Genomic DNA, 17,931 nt, shown 5'->3' with positions numbered 1-17,931 from the left:
TAAAGCTTTTAACAAAATCCTTATGCTACCTCAACACAATGCTTTAGTGGAGACCCATTCATTTTCCACTGGCCTTGCTAGGTGTTTGATTATTATGAATGCAACTGGGGACTAAGTTGTGTGAGGTATAAATGTTACTTTGTTATTGTATAAAGACAAAATGGGAGTCACATAAATGTTTTCATGGTTTTGTTATAAATGCAACCTGTATTTCAAGAACCAAAATCTTAAATCTGGCTTTATGTTTCACTTAAACATCTTTTTCAAAAACTGAGACAAAATAGCAATATTTGAAGGTTAAAAATAGGTTTGTAATGGTTAAGAGTCTTATAATGGCACTTTGTAAACAATTTTTTAATATATCAGAAAGCTAGATTGATTCTGAATATGTTACTATTAGTATTAGGATTTTCACCTCTCAAGAGACCACTGCTTTAGAGTTTATATGTGAAAGTGCTTTCATATCTAACATGTTGTAATCTTACAACATACTCTTCCTTGAACTGCTTTGGACCTTTAAGAATGAAGTCCAAGTTGAAAGAAGTGGTACCCAGAGACACGATGAATTAACCTCCCCAGAGTGACATTGGGCTAACTTGCTCTTTTCTAGTATGGAAAGGACTGTCTGGTGGCCTGGCATTTCTAGAACTGTCTGGTCTGCTTCTTAAAGATGGTCTTCTTTCACTCAGCACAACCTGTTGGCTGCAGATCTGGTCAGGATGGAACTGGCAAGTGCCAAGGGGCGTTGAATTACCACAAATGATTATGCTCCATGTAGAAACAACAGGCTAAGAGAGTCTCCTGAGAAAGGCTGTGCTATGAGATAACCAGCCCCACTTGAGAAGATTTGGAAAAATACAAACAAACAAAAAAAAACTTTCCAAGTGCATATCTGGACCAAACACCTGAATGACTGTAGGTAAATCCTTTACTAAATGAAACTACTCAAGCCTGGATATGAATGATAGCATATACTCCAAGGAGCATCCACTCTTGAATGGTTATACTTCTGAAGAAGCTATTTAAGATAAAGACCATTAAAGTCACAGGACAAAGGACTATTCCTCTGAGTTAAATAGCTGCATCCTCTGGAGGGAGAATTCCACTTCCTCTGCCAACCAGGAGCTCTGCCGGCAGCTGTATTTGAGAAGAACATGCCTATCAACTCGTGATGCATGGCCTTTCTTCTGTTCTCCAAATAGAGAGTCTATTTTGTTGGTACTGATATCTGCCATTAACAAAACTTGGCTTAGTTTCAAAAATGTAGCTCCTCTATGGATTCTTGAACTTAACAAAGCAATGATTCTCTATTTTGTGTTAATAGTATGTTTGCCCAAATTTAATGGATCACCTTTTCATTTTTATGTAATTTTCTCCTTTCCTGCATTTCTGTTCAGGGCCTTCCAACTGAAATTAGTCACATCTTATGGTCCAGGTTGGTTGGGCACAACTAAACCTACATAAATCTCAGTTGGGTTCCCCACATGAGGTCTGAGAAAATATTTTAGGAGATAGGGTTGTGAGCCTTTGTACATCTGTGCTCAGTGACATTTAAATCAGCTGATAATTTCAATTTTGGAAATTACTGTTCATTAACATGAAACAAAAGCAATTACATTTTTGGATATCTCTACTTATGCTCATGATTTTCACAAATGTTTATGAAGAGTGGCATGATTTAAAAAATACCATAAAATTGGCCATATTAAAGAAATTTTGCATTTGCTTCTGGTGACAATAAAATTTTATTTATAAAGTATGATTACTTAACTAAGTTTTAGGACTATTATATCAATAAAAACCTCCTGCCAACCATTTGAGTTTTCACTGACTAAGACAGAAGTTTCAAATACATGATTACTTCAAACACAGATGACAAAGACCTGACAGGAAGTAGTTATCAATGTGAGTTATTGCTGTTTCTATATTAAAAAGATACCAATTCATCAATATGACTAAATTGGATATTTAGCTTAGGGATAGCATTAATGCAAGACTAAACAGAAAAAAAACAAACTATTCTTCCTTTTCTTCTGTTTTGCTATTAAGTGTAATATATGCTTTTGTGTGTGTGTGTGTGTGTGTGTATGTGTGTGTACACGGAGGGCAGAGTTTTTCCTGGCATTTAAAATTTACTTTAAATTTTTGTGGTTAAATTATCATAATGAATATTACTAATGTGTCTTGCACGATGTTTGGCGCTTAGTAGGCATTCAAGATTATTCTCAGAATGACTCTTATGTAAAAATTTTTTAGCTCTTGTTTGACTGCAAATAATATCTACAATACAGTTCATTTCTAATGTAAGAGAAACTTGATTTTGGAGCCTTGCCCCTCAAACCTGGTCCTGATTACTGCTTCAACTCCTGTTTATATAATTCCACACAAGTTTGGCAGGATTCAAGAGCACATACCAGGGTGTTGGCTTTTATGAATCTCCTGGGATGTGAATGTCAGGCTGACTGGATGAACTCTGGCCACAAATCCCAGACAAGCACAATGACTCTATTTATTCAGACTTGGCCGCCTGAATGCAGATCGACTCTGTGGGTAATAAATTTTCACAGGCCAAGAACTCCAGCATCAACCAAGCTGATCCTGAGAAGAAAAATGCACCCAGGGAAGTGGTGCTGGGCTGCACAAACCTCCTATGTTTTTATTCCACGTCTGCATATCATTTAGCTAATTCATTTGGTCACTGATAGACATGCACTGCCAATGGCTTCAGAGGTTCTTTTCAAAAACTCTGCTTTCTGTTATGCAATTGTCATATTAAAAAAGGAACAAAGGAAAAAATGAACAGCACCCATTACAACTGGCAATCTGCTTTTAATATGACACCCCAAACTGATGTCAGTTATTTTACCCAGTGGCCTCTACAGTAAAAAGCAGAGAACTGAGTAGGAATGATTCTGTGCTTCCCCATAAGAAACCAAAGGCAACAAAAAGCAATGAGACCTGCAGTTCGGTGAGCAGAGCAATTTCACCTATAATCTTGACATCTTGATGCAAGGAGGCTTTAGACTTATTCCGAGAGGACTGGGATTCTTTTTGAGAGACACGATTAGTACTCCATGCATTAAAAATAAAAAAAGAATTGGCTTTTTAACTTGGAGATTTATGTTAACTACCTAGATATCTATTAAATTAATTGTGCTCTCCAAATATTGATTGGGGGATTAAAAGGTAACTTTTCTTCATTGTAAGAAGTAAATTATGCCAGTAGGAAAATTTCCCTTTACAGATTACATCCAATGATCAGTGCCTGTAAAATTAAAATTGTCAGTTTGAGTGGATAAACCATGCTCATTTAAAGAAAAAAATGCAGTTATATAATTAAAATGAAAAGGCTGCCTGATACGTGTGGATAATGTAATTACTGGAAGCTGCAGGCACATATGCAGCCATTCAATCTGGATCCTGCTTCTTTACTTTCCCTAAGCTTATATATTTGTCATCTCTGAAACACTGTCTGCCACTGACACTATCTCAGCTGCTCCTTGCTGACAGTCTTAATCATATGTTCCTCTTCTTAAGCCTTAGCTATAATAATTTCATCTAGATATTTGGTGTGTCCAGCTTCCCAAGCTTACCCTGACTTGAGAGGCACAGCTCCGCTTTTTGCCAAATTGGGAGATATGGAATATAATTAATCTCTCCAAGTCTATTAAAAAAATTCCTTCAGTATTTAGTGACTTCAGGAATAATTTTGTCTTAAATCTTCTAATTTCTTTGTATTCTTACATGAAAACATTGGTCTTTGGAATTTTAAAACCAAGAGTTACAGAAAAGGGGATCAAACAAATTGCTACATGTATCAGTATCTTTCACTTGTCCAGACAAGCAAGAAAACTGATTCTCATATCATTTGTCTTAGTCCCAGTTCAAACCTTATCAAGTATGAAAATTATAGGAGCAAACATGAAACTATGCTTCTATTTTAATTATATCTCCAAATTTTCTAGGTGAACTCTGTCACAATCTCAGCTCTAGAGGTTACAGTCAAAATTCTGCTATCCCTGAAAGGGAAGGCTATAAGAGAAACCCATTCTTTTGGTTTCAGAGGCTTCTGTTTGAGATAAATTTTGGATTGAAGTTAAGATATAGGAATAAGTAAGGGGAACCTGGGCTTGCTGGGTCCCTCCAACACAGCTATATCAACATCCAATCATTTTGAACACCTAGGAAATTGATCTGAGGATTAAGAGAACAATCTGCATAATTTGAGGGAGAGAACATGGCATTCTTCATGCTCACAGCCCGAGGCTTGAACTCATGACCCTGAGATCAGGACCTGAGCTGAGATCAAGAGTTGGACGCTTAACTGACTGAGCCACCCAGGTGTCTTGACCTCTTCTTAATATAGCATTCTCTCAGGAGCAGGAAGCATAACAAGCTTTCTTAACACACAAAAGGTAAAAACCTAGACAACATGACAAGATGGAGAAATTCTCCCTAAAAGAAAGATCAAGAAGAAACCAACCATAGCCATGGATTTTCTCAAAACATATATAAGCAATATATCTGAACAAGTCATAAGAATACTAGCCGGGCTTCAAAAAAGCATAGAAGATACCAAAGAAACCCTTGCTGCAGAGACAGATTCTGAAAATTTGTAACTTCAATATGGCTTGGTAGTAAGTACATTTAAGAAGTGGCTATAGATATTTCCATGGAGACTGGATGGACCTTTCCTCCTAAATAGGTAGATTGTTTTTGCAATAATCTACAGCCACCTTATGATCTTGGGTCTTATGTTTTTGTTCTTTTATGTCAATACCTTTGATTTTGCATAGAACTAATTTGAAAAATCATAGTGTTCAATACATGAAATAAAGGTAGAGCAAAAGTTATCTCTGATACGGGACAACAAAGAGCAGGAAATACTCTCAATTCAACTCAACATTGTACATTTATTCATGTATTCATTCAGCAAGTATTTAGCACCTCTGCTGTGCCAGAACAGTCCCTGCCCCCAGGAAACTTCCAGTCTAATTGGTAGAGAGAGATATTTTAAATTCTTTTTGAAAATATTTATTTATTTATTTATTTATTTATTTATTTATTTATTTATTGAGAAAGAGAGAGAGACAGAGCATGAGCAGGGGGAGGGGCAGAGAGAAAGACACAAACAGAATCTGAAGCAGGTTCCAGGCTCTGAGCTGTCAGCACAGAGCCTGACATGAGGCTTGAACTCACAAACCGTAAGATCATGACCTGAGCTGAAGTCGGATGCTTAACCTGAGCCACTCAGGCGCCCCGAGACATATGCTTTAAAAAGTAAGATAAAACATAAGTAAAATTATGATGAGACCTAAGAAAAAAGGTTAGGATGATTGTGAGAAGGACTAACTGGGGAGGAGGAGGGTGGTCCAATTTAGATAATGGGGAGGCCCCTGAGAAAGTGAAAGTTATGTTGCGGTTCATCAGATAAAAAAAAAAATGAGGGAGGAGAGGCCTCTGGAGGCCCTGAGGCAGGTGAGCGTGGCTTGTTGGAGGAGATGAAAGCAGGCTCATGTGGTTAACGTGCCATGAATGAGAACAGTGTGAAGTGAAGGGAAAGAAGAGGGGTGAAAACACACTGTGTAGGGTAGTGTTAGTCATGCCATGGGCTCTGGATTTTATCTCAAGTGAAATGGGAAACGTATTTAAGACTTTACAGCAGGTAATGAGTTGATCTGATTTATATTTTTCAAAGATTGCTGTGAGGAGGTTGTACTATAGAAAGGGAAGAATATAAATAGGCTAGTGTCTACTTGATTGGTTTAGACTAGCCAGGATGGAAGGAGGTGGAAAGACTAATATTTAATTTTGGAGGTTGAATTTATAGGCCTTAGAGACAAAATTAACATCTAAGTGAGGAACAGGGAGTTGTCGAGGATGAACCTGGTGTTTCTAGACTTGAATAACTGGGTGTATGGCAGGGCCGCTTTTAGAAATGGAAATAATCACAAGAAGAATATATTTGTGTGTGGGTGGATAAGGGATAGCAAAGACCAGAAGTCCAGTTTGGCACAAATTGAATTTGAAATGCTTGTGAGACATCCGAGTGGAAAAGTCAAGTAGGTCTGCAGTTCAGAAGAGGGTTTGAGGTAAGGATATAACTTTAGAAATTGTAAGCATATAAAAAATGAAGGTCATGGGGATGGATGAGATCATCCAGAGAGACAGAGAAAGAAAGGAAGTGTAGAACAGAAATCATGAATAAAGGCTGAAAGATTCTACTATTTAAAATTGGGCAGAGGAGGAGCAGTCAGCAAAGGAGCCTAAGGAAAAACAGTCAAAAGGGCAGGAAACAAACCAGGAGTTTAGTATTTGACACCTCAAGAAAAGTGGGGTTATCAATAGCTTTCAATGTGGTAAGTCTTCTGGTAAGACAAGACACTGAACAGAGCCCAGTATGTTTGGTTCTGTGGAGGTCACTGTGACCAAGTTGTGTAGTTCTGGTGGGGAGGTGGTGCAGAAAGGAGTCAAAAGAAGAAGGCCCCAAGGCCTATCAGGAATATAGAAAATGAAATTCTTTATTAGCCACATATTATCCAACATATATCCAACATATTACCAGTTCTGTGATGGAGGATATTAAGGGAGAAAACCTCTAAAATGCTATCACCAATGAACTGTTAATAAGTTATACACACACACACACACATACACATACACACACACACAAAATATAATCCCTAGAAGAGCCACTAAAAAAGCAATACAAAGAGATACACTAAAAATACTATAAATAAATAAAGACAGACTCCTGGAGAATGTTCAAGAAACCTATAGGAAGTCAGTAAAAAGAAAACAGAAAGATGAAAACAGAAATAAAAGGAAAGTGACAGAAAAGGAAAAAATAAAGCGACAGACTTAAGCCATAATATATCAGTAATTACATTAAATGCAAATGTTCTAAATACATCAATTAAAAGACAGAGATTGGCAAAATAGATAAAAGATATGACAATAATACACTGTAAGAAACTCACTTCAAATACAACAACATAGGTGGGTTGAAGGTAAAAGAATGGAAAAAGTTATATTATGCAAACATTAATCAAAAGAATGCAGCAGTGGCTATATCAGTGTCAGATAAAGCAGACTTCTGAGCAAAGAAAAGAAAATTACTAGAGATAGAGTGGAACATTACCTAATGATAAAAGGTCAATCTATGAAGAAGACATAGCAATCCTAAATGTTATGAACCAAATAACAGAGCTGTAAAATATGTGAAGCAAAAACTGATAGAATGGGAAGGGGCAATAGACAAATCCACAATTATAGTTGGAGATGTCAACACTCCTCTCCCAACAACTGATAAAGCAATTAGAGAGAAAGTCAGCAAGGATCTAGAAGAACTCCACAAAAGCATCAACGAACAGGATCTAACTGACATTTATAGAACATTCCACCCAACCGCAGCAGCATACACATTCTTTCAAGTGCCCATAAAACATATACCAATGCAGACCATATCTTGGGCCATAGAAAATACTCAGTAAATTCACAAGAACTGAAATCATAGCAAATGTGTTCTTTGACCACAGTGGAACCAAACTGGAAATCAATAAAAGTAAGACTACAAGAAAGCTCCAAACATTTGGAAATAAAAACGACCCACTTCTAAACAATCCATGCATCAAAGGGGAAGTCTCACTGAACTGAAGTGTTCAATTACATGCAACATGGTTGAGTCTCACAAACATAATGCTGAGTGAAAGAAGCCAGAATGAAAATACAACATATCAAAATCTGTGGGATGCAGCAACAACGTGCTGAGAGGGAAATGTATAGTGTTAAATTCTCATATTATAAAAGAGGAAAAGTCTCAAATCAGTAATCTAAGCTCCCTCAAGAAACTAGAAAAAGAAGAGCACAATGAACTCAAAACAACAGAAGGAGGGAAATAATGAAGACAAGAAATCAATGAAACTGAAAACAGTAAAGTTGACAGCAAATATCAATAAAATGAAAAACTTGTTTTTTGAAAAGATCAATGACATTGAAAAACTTCTAGCAAGACTGACAAAGACAAAAATAAGAAAGTATCAAGAATAAAATGGGATATCACTATAGACCCAGACATTAAAGAGACAATAAAAGAACTTTTTACATGTAAATGTGACAACTTAAATGACATGATAAACCAATTACTTAAAGAGCACATAGTGCCATAACCTACCCAATGTGAAGTAGTCCAAATAGCTCTTTAACTATTCAGAAAACAGAATTTTTAAGTGTTAAAAATCTCCAGGCCCATGTGGTTTCACTGGAGAAATCTGACAAACATTTAAAGAAAAATTAGCATTACTTTTATATAATCTCTTCAGGAAAAAAAAAAAAAAAACAAGTACAGGGAACACTATTCAATTCATTTTATAAGCCAGTACTGTCCTTATTTCAAAACCAGACAAAGACAATACAAAAATAGACACCTTCAGAACACTGCTCATGACCCTGAAAGAGAAACATGGTGAGGATGAGGAGCAACTGCAATTCTCTTATACTCCTCATGGGAATGCCAACTGGTGAAACCACTTTGGAAGATGGTTTGGGATGATATATTCATCTTGTGCACGCACATACGGCATGGCCCTGCATTTCTACTCTTGGGTGTAGACCTAACAAAAATGTTCCCATATGCTCACCAAAAGACCTGTACAAGAATGTTAACAATAGCACTATTTTAATAGCCTCAAATATCTTCATGCCCATCAGTAGTAGAATGGGTAAGTAAATTAGGCTATATGCACATGAAGAAATATGAGTAATGAAGATGAACAAATTTCAAGTACATGCAACATGGATGAGTCTCACAAACATAATGCTGAGTGAAAGAAGCCAGAAACAACAGATTCCATTGTTACAACGGATACAACGGATACAACGAATCTGTATGATTCCGTTGATATAAATTTCAAAATGAAGCAAAATTACCCTCTGGGTATTAGAAAAACAGAGGAGTGCTTATTCTTCTGGAGGATGGTGACTGGACAGGGACATGGGAGACCTGAGAGGCTGGTCATGTCTGTATCTTGATCTGGGTGCTGACTACATGGGTTTGTGTGGTTTATGAATATTCATCACATTGTATTCTTAGATTATGTGTACTTTTCTCTATGTATGGTATATTCAATTGTAAGTTGACTAAAATGCAAAACACCAAAAGCTTAGTGGATCTGGTGATGTGAAGATAACAGGTAGAGCACAAGTCCTGAGGAAGCGGCAGGCTTTGGGGATCTAACACTAATTCCCACTTTACAAATGGTGACCCTGGAGCAGAGAACAGTTTAGGGGCTGGGCTGAGGCTGCAAAGCTACTGAGTCACTAGCAGAGATTTGAACCCAGGGAGCAGGGCTGCTCAGTCCGGGCTTACTCACTAAACTAGCCTGTGTCTTCATTTTTGAGAACACAGAGGCAACGAGGATAAAGGAAGCATTAGATAGAGTACTCAAATGCATGTGAGTCTGAGGTGACTTTAGGAAGGGTAAACCAGCATAGCAAGTTGAAGCTCTTGTGGGTATCTCTTTGTCACAGCAAGGGACCAATATTCACAAGGACAACCAGATATCATGTAAGAGAAGGCTAAGGAGGTTAGTATACTGCATTTATTGAGGCAGGGAAATGTACCATACATTTTTGAAAGATTTTGGGTTAAGGGACAAACTCTGATTACATCTCACAAGAGCATTTATGTTAAATGTTTAATTATCTCCCAATGCCAGAGAAATGCAGTGTGTGTATGCATGTTGCATGTGTGCACAGGCTCTAGTCTTTAGGGGCACAGTCATATTTTGGTCTTGGAGGAAAATAATGCCATATCATTAGTCTTCTCTAAAGCATGGAAATTATGATTTTGTGATTAGGGCAGGCTATAATTATAGGCCAAAGCAAGATAACTTAATATAATTAGTGTTAGAGCAATCACTTAAACTACCACATACAAAACTGCTGTCTGGAGTCTTAATTACACTACTGTATAAAAATCATTCATTCTGTCAGCCGTTTTCACTGCAAACGAGAAAAGGTGTACACACACAGGCACCAAATATAAGAATAAATGATCTAACCTATATATTCACAATATAATACTATCAATGGCTACAGATTAGAAAGGAGTAGCTAATAAAGCAAAATGATTCAACGAAAACTTTCTACTGCCTTACAGAATGTGTCTGGTATATCCTTGATAAATAATTTTTTTTTAAATCGAGTTTCCAGTGGAAATATTTCCTGGAAATAACTCTGGAAAATTCTTTCCAAATTAAGAAAGCTTGCTGAATGCAATACTCTGTGAATCCCTTTCTAATATAAAGTATACATAATCTACACATCTGATATTACTTAATCCACAATGTACCTATCTGAAACTCTCGCTGGGAAAAAAAACATGATAAGATGAAATCATTAGGTAATAGTCACATAGATGAGGAACCAAAATTAGGAGTGAAGTCATTCTCAGTTCTGCCAAGATTGCCATGTTACAGATACCTGACTCTCCTGGTATGCACACTAGAAACAAGGTAGTCACTCTCTACAAAACCCAAACACTAGCAGCTCACCTTGCTCAATTAACCTTCCTTCACTTGGGGTTTTCTCCACTTGCCACTCTAGTTTCAATTCAAGTTCTACTTCACACCCAGGCCCCTCTTTGGTGCCTCACTTTCTTCTTCAAGGTGAACAAACTCTGTGACCTCACAGCCACATTCTGCTTAGATGCTCTTCCTGGAAATGTTCTTTTGAATTTTATTTCACCTCTGCACACTCTCTTTGTACATTATTTCCATTTGCATGGTTAGACAGCTGAATCACCCGTATAGCACACCACGACACCTTTATAAAAATTCACTATTTCAAGATCAATTGCACCCAGTCTTATATCACATGTAAAAATAACCTCTGAAAAAAACTCTCTGGATTGTTTTTATACCTACCACATTTGTCCAAATTTAACAAAATACCACACGGATAATAAGAAGAAGGAAACAGAAGTGTAGGAAAATCTATTTTTGTGTTTTCAAGCTTACTTTAAAAAATACAAACATTTCCTGAAACGCAGAAGTGAAAGTAATGAATGTTACGTGGATGAATTTTTCCACCTTAACTGACTGATCAGAAGAGTATTTATAAACCCCTGACTGATGTCTCGAGCTGGTAAATCAACACCAGGGAAGAACATTTTAAGCACATTTATCATCTAAGACAAACAGCCTATTCAGAGCATGATTATTTTTTATTCATCATTGAAGTTCACCTCCACATTTGCTTCTTCTCAATGTTAATAATATCTGTATAAGGTTTCTCAATATTTAATATTACAGCTTGCCTATTGCATGCTGATGAGGTTAGGTCACAAGCTTGATCTCTAGAAGACCAATGAGCTTTGCCAAAAAAATAAAAGAAAAAGAAAATGACAAAAGGGCCTATTTTATACTGAAGTCTAATGCTAGTTAGCTTCATTGTAAGTACCCATTGTTGGTTTCAATGACATAAAAATCACAGTATCACAGTTTTAAGGGAAATTAAGACTAAGATAGTTGAATGGACTGGCCCAATGGCATGGAAGCTCATAATTATCAGAAGGCACCCACCATCCTTGAGCACCACAATTTAGAGTGTGTATGACTCAGTTAATACCCACCGAGTTAGCAATGCTGTGTCACATTCAAAAGACAGTAACATAAAAGAAAATCTTACCTGTTCATTCTCCTCTTCATCACTACTTAGCTTAAGGTCATCTTCTAGCATTCTGAAAAAAGGAACAAAGAGGTATAGATACTTAGCAAATTCAAAATAATTCAGTACCAAAATATCTTTATTAGAGTAATGATTTAACCATAAGTCTGTTTTCTGATTAATTAAAAAAAACCCTTTTTTTTTAAGCTTTTTCTTCTGATGTACTTAGGAAATAACAAACTGCCCCATCATGAAAATTAACCCTCTTAACAGTCCTTAATAGGGTAAGATGGGTTGCTTCAAGAATATGAGGTTTTATTTTATTTTTTTAAATTTTTTTTAACGTTTATTTATTTTTGAGACAGAGGGAGACAGAGCATGAACAGGGGAGGGGCAGAGAGAGAGGGAGACACAGAATCTGAAACGGGCTCCAGGCTCTGAGCTGTCAGCACAGAGCCCGACGCAGGGCTCGAACTCACGGACCGTGAGATCATGACCTGAGCCGAAGTTGGACGCTTAACCGACTGAGCCACCCAGGCGCCCCAAGAATATGAGGTTTTAAACAAACAGAATCAAATAAAGCTTTTGGTTGTGAAGTTTTAATTCCACAGTATTTGTTCAGTGTTTACCATGTGACAGGTGCTATGCTATGTCTCCATTTACTATTCAAGGTAAACAATGAGAGAGCAAGTAAAACTCTTCCGACAGCAATAACACAACAAACTAGAGCTGTGAGCATTGGCTGCTTAGGTCTTCCACCGGCCAAAGATCTGGAGAAGACATCTGCCTGAAGATCCTGCTGGATGAGGAAAACTCAACAGGAGAGAACTTTCTAGAAAAGACTCTGTGAAGGCAACTAACTCCCCAGTGCTCCCTGGTGTCTCAGATTTGCCATGGCGGAGGCAGTGGGGAAGTATACTTTTGGGTCTGTAAGAGTTAAAAGTAAAAACATACAAACAAAAAAAATCAAACCCTATTATTTCTGATGATGATAAAATTGTATTCTTATTACCATTAATGAACTGTTTATAGAATAATAGTTTTCAGATTAATTCATTTCAAAAGAAATCTCAGAAGGACATTCTATAACACAAATGAAAGCAGAGCTGTTCTGTGGGGGGTGGGGAAGGGTCCATTTGTGATAGATCCTGGGGCTCCAGGAATCAGTCTGAAGGCCACTGAACCCATATACTTGACAGGCCTCATTGTTCTCCTTGAAGTCACCTTCCAAAGACTCTACCCTAAAATGTGCCTCGTTTCTTTAAAGGCCAATTGTGGGCCCATCATCAGTATATTCCTCTGAATATTTTTTATAAGTAATTTCAGTGACCTTTGGGGTGAACTTGGGGTAAAGATTTGCTGGGGCAGTGCGTGGACCTAGTTTTGTCCCAACCGGCCATGTGTTTGGAGAAAATCACTTAACTCCCTTACCCTTGGTCCCATTTTCTGATTTGTAAAATGACAGGTTATGCTGGGCAATCTCTAAGGCCCAATCCTGATTAAGATTCCATGAGTATAGAGAATAAAATTACCCCTTACTTTGTAAAGTAGAAAAACTCTTCTATTTATCATAGAGTGAGACTGAGACTTTCAGTCTCTGAAAACTGAGAAATTTCTAAGCAATTTTTGGTGTACCATTTAAACCATAACTATTAGGACACCAGATCTGCTTTTTCACAGGCTATGGCTATTCTACCAATATGGAGAAGTATCACTCTTTTATTATTTCAACCACAGGCAAACCAAGAAAACATCAGCAAAGACTGCAGAGCTCCATCCACAACTGCCCTTTATATCCGCTTGGCTGCCATTCATTTCCTTTGACCTTATAAACTCCTACCCTTGGCTTCAAAGAGAAGAGACGTGGTGGTAATTTATTAGAGCACTGTTTAGGAAGAATGTAGGAAGGGGACTGTGTTTTCTTTGTCCTTGAGTATCCAGTGACTAGCACAGTGATGGCACACAATACAATACCAGCTTGCTGGCTGGGCTGGGGCACCTTCCCCACGATTATTTTCCTACCAAAAGGCACAAATGCCTTTCTGATGAAAAACCCCAGAGGAGCAGGATAGTTTCTTGCCTCCACCCCTCACTCCCTCTTTAGAGGTAAACTGCCAACAGCTATTTGGTTTAATCTCAAGGACTGCCCTGCAAGCATTGGGTGTTCTAAGTGTGGGTGGTCCTGTCAGTGGGTGGAAAGAAGGAGGGGGAAGGACACACACAATCATCATTAACAACCCCCTTGTTGTTGGATGGAGGTCATATCAAGGGTGACTGAGAAGTTTCATCTTTATATAGGCAATAGCGTGCACAGACTTGAAGGCCACTGTCAACCACAGCAAGAAATCCCAACATGCCCCAAAGCAAGGGATCATAGCTTGGCTGCACACCAGCCATGTGACTCGGTCACCACGCGAGGCTGGCAATGCTGAAAGTAACCACAACAGTAAAAACAGTGTGTGAGGTTCTCTTTTAAGGTAGGAATACAGCTTATTTTTGTTTATTTTAAGCATGTGCTAAAATGTGTACATGCATCAATGCGTGTTTGTTTGAGTTTCATACTGTCTCTCATATCCTCTGATCCCTGGTAAGTCACACCTCTGGGTCTTGGCTTTGTCATTTCTATACTTGTCATTTCTACTTTGTCATCACTTCCAGAAGAAAGGCAGTCAGAGATCCACCTTGCCTTGTGAATTTTTTATATTGAGAAAAAAATGAATTTATTGTGTTTCTGGCTGAGATCTAAAAACAAAGGATCGAATGTAAAAATACCTCGTATTCAAGACAGACTTCCAGAGAAGTCAGAATCCAATGAAACTTCAGAATCTTGAAATATGTCGAAATGGCAATGAAACACTAAGTCAAACAGCTCATACATAATCCCACAGCAATCCTGGGGTGCCGCTATTACCAACACTTGCAACCACAGACCTGGAACAGCCAGTCGCCGCCACCCTGTGCCCAATCCCCAACAGACACGCTGAGGAAACTGATGCTCAAGGCCATCCAAGAATACAGACCAGCCCTTCTGTTTTATTCTGATGGTCACAGCAGAATCCCCATGACTCAACTTTCAAAGTGAGTGCTTGTTTCCATTCAGTGCGTTCTTCAAGTCTGGCTAAACAGACCTGGGGAAGAGGAGCCAAAGTGTGTATTTGAGGTTATAGCTGAACAATGAAATGTGGTTAGAGAAGAAAAATGCTGTAACCCCCACAAGATCCTAAGAAATGTCAGTGTTTTGTGTGCGGCAGGTAGACTGCAGGCTGGGATTACCTCCAGCTAAACACACAAATGGTACTGTTGCAATCCCCAACTCTAATCCCACCCACTTGAGAACATTTTTATCATCTGTCTATTTCTGAAAGGAACAGATTGGCATACGTACATTAAACAAGAACAAACAACTACAAAGGCGTAAGCCAAAAGTGAGAGAAAATCCAAATTAAGTGTTGGCCAGGCCAAAAGGCAGGGGCTTAGGATCTCTGACTCTATTTCCGAAAAAGGAAGGCAATGCTCTGAAGGGCTGAAGGCAGAGTTTGGAATGGGTCATATGCACATAAGCCCATGAAGCCTGTGCTTCGGCGTCATGGTGGCTCACGTGGGCACCTGCCGCACCCTTGCATCCTTACATTTGAGCACCACCCAGCCTTCTTCCAGCCAATGATGCCCACCCAGCGAGAAAGCAGCTCCCTTTCATGCTCCCTTAGCCCCTCCCCTTCCAGAACTCTTGATTAGGAGCAGATCTCAGCGTTGAATGGATCTTTGTGCCAGGTTGGCTAAAAGCACTTTCTACGTTACCTCATTCAGTCCCACAGCAAGTCCTCTGAGGTGGGCGCTGCTGGGACAGCAGGCTGTGGTGGTCCCAGCAGGCTGCTGGGACAGTCAGGCTGCCAGTATGAAACGTAGCGCTGCCACTCACCTAGCTGAGTGACCTGATACCTGCCTTAACGGGTTTTCTGGAGAAATCATTACACAACCCTTGGAAAGTGCTTAGTACAGAACCTGGCACGGAACGAGCATTCAATAAATGTTCATTTTCACTAATATTCCTCTTTTATCTCTGAGGGATATGCCTTAGAGCATTTAAAGAATTTGCATGGGTAAACAATGTGAGAGAAAAGATATTTCTATAATAATGCCTTAAATCTAAGCTCTACTTACCAGAATAGAGCTTTCTACTTTTTTTATACCTTTTCCCCCCTTACTTTCTATTTTTCTTTTCTGAAAAGAAAAGATGAGGCTCTCTAGAGGGGTAATGTATTTTAGGGTATAATTGCTGCCACGGTTGATTGATCGGATGTGGCTTCACAGCTAGAGAGGACAGTAAACATGCCTGTCACCCTCAGTGCACAAGGAGATCTGCTCTGAGGGCCAGTGGTCAGCCACGTGGCCACAGTCCCTCAGCAGGAGCCACCAAGTGATGACAACAGGGATGATGAAATAAAACAGACAATAAAATGAAACTTTTCGAAGGATGACCAGGGAGCAGAGGTGCGGCCAGAGGTAAACAGAAACCTGGACTCAGTGCCCTGAACACCAGAGGGGCTGTCAAACTGCTGTCAGAGGCACTCCAGGGTGGTACCCCTTGTGACTTCCCTCTGAACCAGGTAACTAAGAACTGAGATGTTAAAGGACTCGGGCAAGAGTTTTAAACATGCAATTGATGATTAAGATTCCATCTATTTTTCACTGGGGAACTGCATTAGACAACAGTTTCTTATCTTAAAATTACTGTCCCAGGTATGTTATGCCATGCCCTACGAGTACCTGGTACAGGTCAAAAGGTTTGGAGCCACAGGAGGGGGCCTTGTGCGGCCTGCGTACAGGAGAGGGTGTGACAGAGTGGCTTTGGAGCTCTGAAGCCACTTTGCCGTGTGTGTGCCAAGTACTACCTCTGCGGGTGGGTGTTAGGGGTCTCTTCTGCAAGTGAGGGATGAATGGCAACACTGCCTCTCCAACAGCAGGATTGGCATCCGGTCTCTCAGCCTTCTACTCCTTCTTCTGCCCGTGTGCCAGTGAGGGGGGGGCTGGCACCCTGTCTCCCAGGGCTATTACATTTGCATTGGCACTATCACTCTCGCCATTTACAAACTGCCTGCAGTTGTGAAGCTCTGGCACACACAGTTCTCACAGAACCCAACTGCCTCCTCTGATGGGATCTTCAGGAGCTCTCATAAAAGGGAGAACTTAAAACCCCTACAACTTTAATATTTGTGGCAACTTTCCCACATGTAGTATTTTTTAACTGGGCAACAAATTTATGTTGTTGCTAGTCCTTACATTTTTGAGGTACGGCACTTTCCAGGGAACAGGAACAGTAGCCTACCCTTAGCAGATGGTCAACTGCTTCTAATGCTCCACTATTTCTTCACAGGTATTGCAAATGGGCACATTAACTGCCTTCAAATGTAATGGCAGCCATTTCACAGAGCAGTGGTTTTTAATTAATAGGATTTCCCCGGAATTACTTGCCATTTGGGGCCCTTAACAGACCTGAATCCTTTAGCCCTTTAAAGTTCATTTCATTTTGCTTGATCTTAATGGCTTTTAAAAAATCTGAGTTTTAATTGGGCTGTTTGATTTTCAGATTTGCTTCTATATCTGGTGCTACTATGGTCTCCACCTATTTGAAATTTAAAGCCAAAGACAAATGTTTATGACTCCCCATTAAACATATTCATATATGCAAATATCTATTCTAGCAATTAGCAGTGCACGATAGCCTACTCGTTATGCAAGTATACCCCTCTGCAGGTATTCCCCAAGCCATCATCTCTACTGCTCAGAACATGGGGAGGAAGTTATAAAACACATTTCATTCTGTCTGAAGTCCACTGCTCTGTCAGGGTCAGTGCTACCATCTGCCTGGGCTTATTTTCATAAATAGGTAACCACTTTTCCTCTGCATTTGTTCAGAAGAATTTAGCTCATATCACTCCAGTCGCCTGGGAGCCAGGAAGGCTAGGATAGGCTCACACTGGGGGTTGGTGATTTAATGCATCCAAGGTACAAATGAAGTAACTTAGTCTGGAAACAAATGGAGAAATCAGGAGTAAGACAAAGGGTGTGGTCTAGATGACCCAAGCGTTTTCAACTCTGATATCTTCCTATCCAGGGTTTCATATTTACATCTTTTGAAGCAATGTTGATGCATAGAGAGATGGTTCACATATATTTCCTTCCTGGACCTCTTCTGCCTGGGGCTGTTTTGGTTGTCAATGAAATCACAAATAGCTCTCTGATTCTGTCACGCTCATCCTGGGT

The 17,931-nt window shown here is 39.2% G+C and overlaps 1 protein-coding gene across 3 annotated transcripts in view; it reads right to left on the bottom strand.

Moving 5' to 3' along the window:
• The window catches only part of AFF3 (AF4/FMR2 family member 3), a 566,812-nt gene that overhangs the window by 106,489 nt on the left and 442,392 nt on the right, over window positions 1-17,931 (bottom strand). For all 3 annotated transcript variants that reach the window (XM_042981179.1, XM_042981181.1, XM_042981180.1), the window contains exon 10: window positions 11,689-11,740. In XM_042981179.1, the coding sequence (XP_042837113.1) occupies window positions 11,689-11,740 (52 nt within the window). The remainder of the gene's footprint in view (window positions 1-11,688; window positions 11,741-17,931) is intronic.

Source organism: Panthera tigris, chromosome A3 (genome assembly GCF_018350195.1).
Source record: "Panthera tigris isolate Pti1 chromosome A3, P.tigris_Pti1_mat1.1, whole genome shotgun sequence".
Taxonomy (NCBI): domain Eukaryota; kingdom Metazoa; phylum Chordata; class Mammalia; order Carnivora; family Felidae; genus Panthera; species Panthera tigris.
This window is presented reverse-complemented; position numbering and strand designations above follow the sequence as displayed.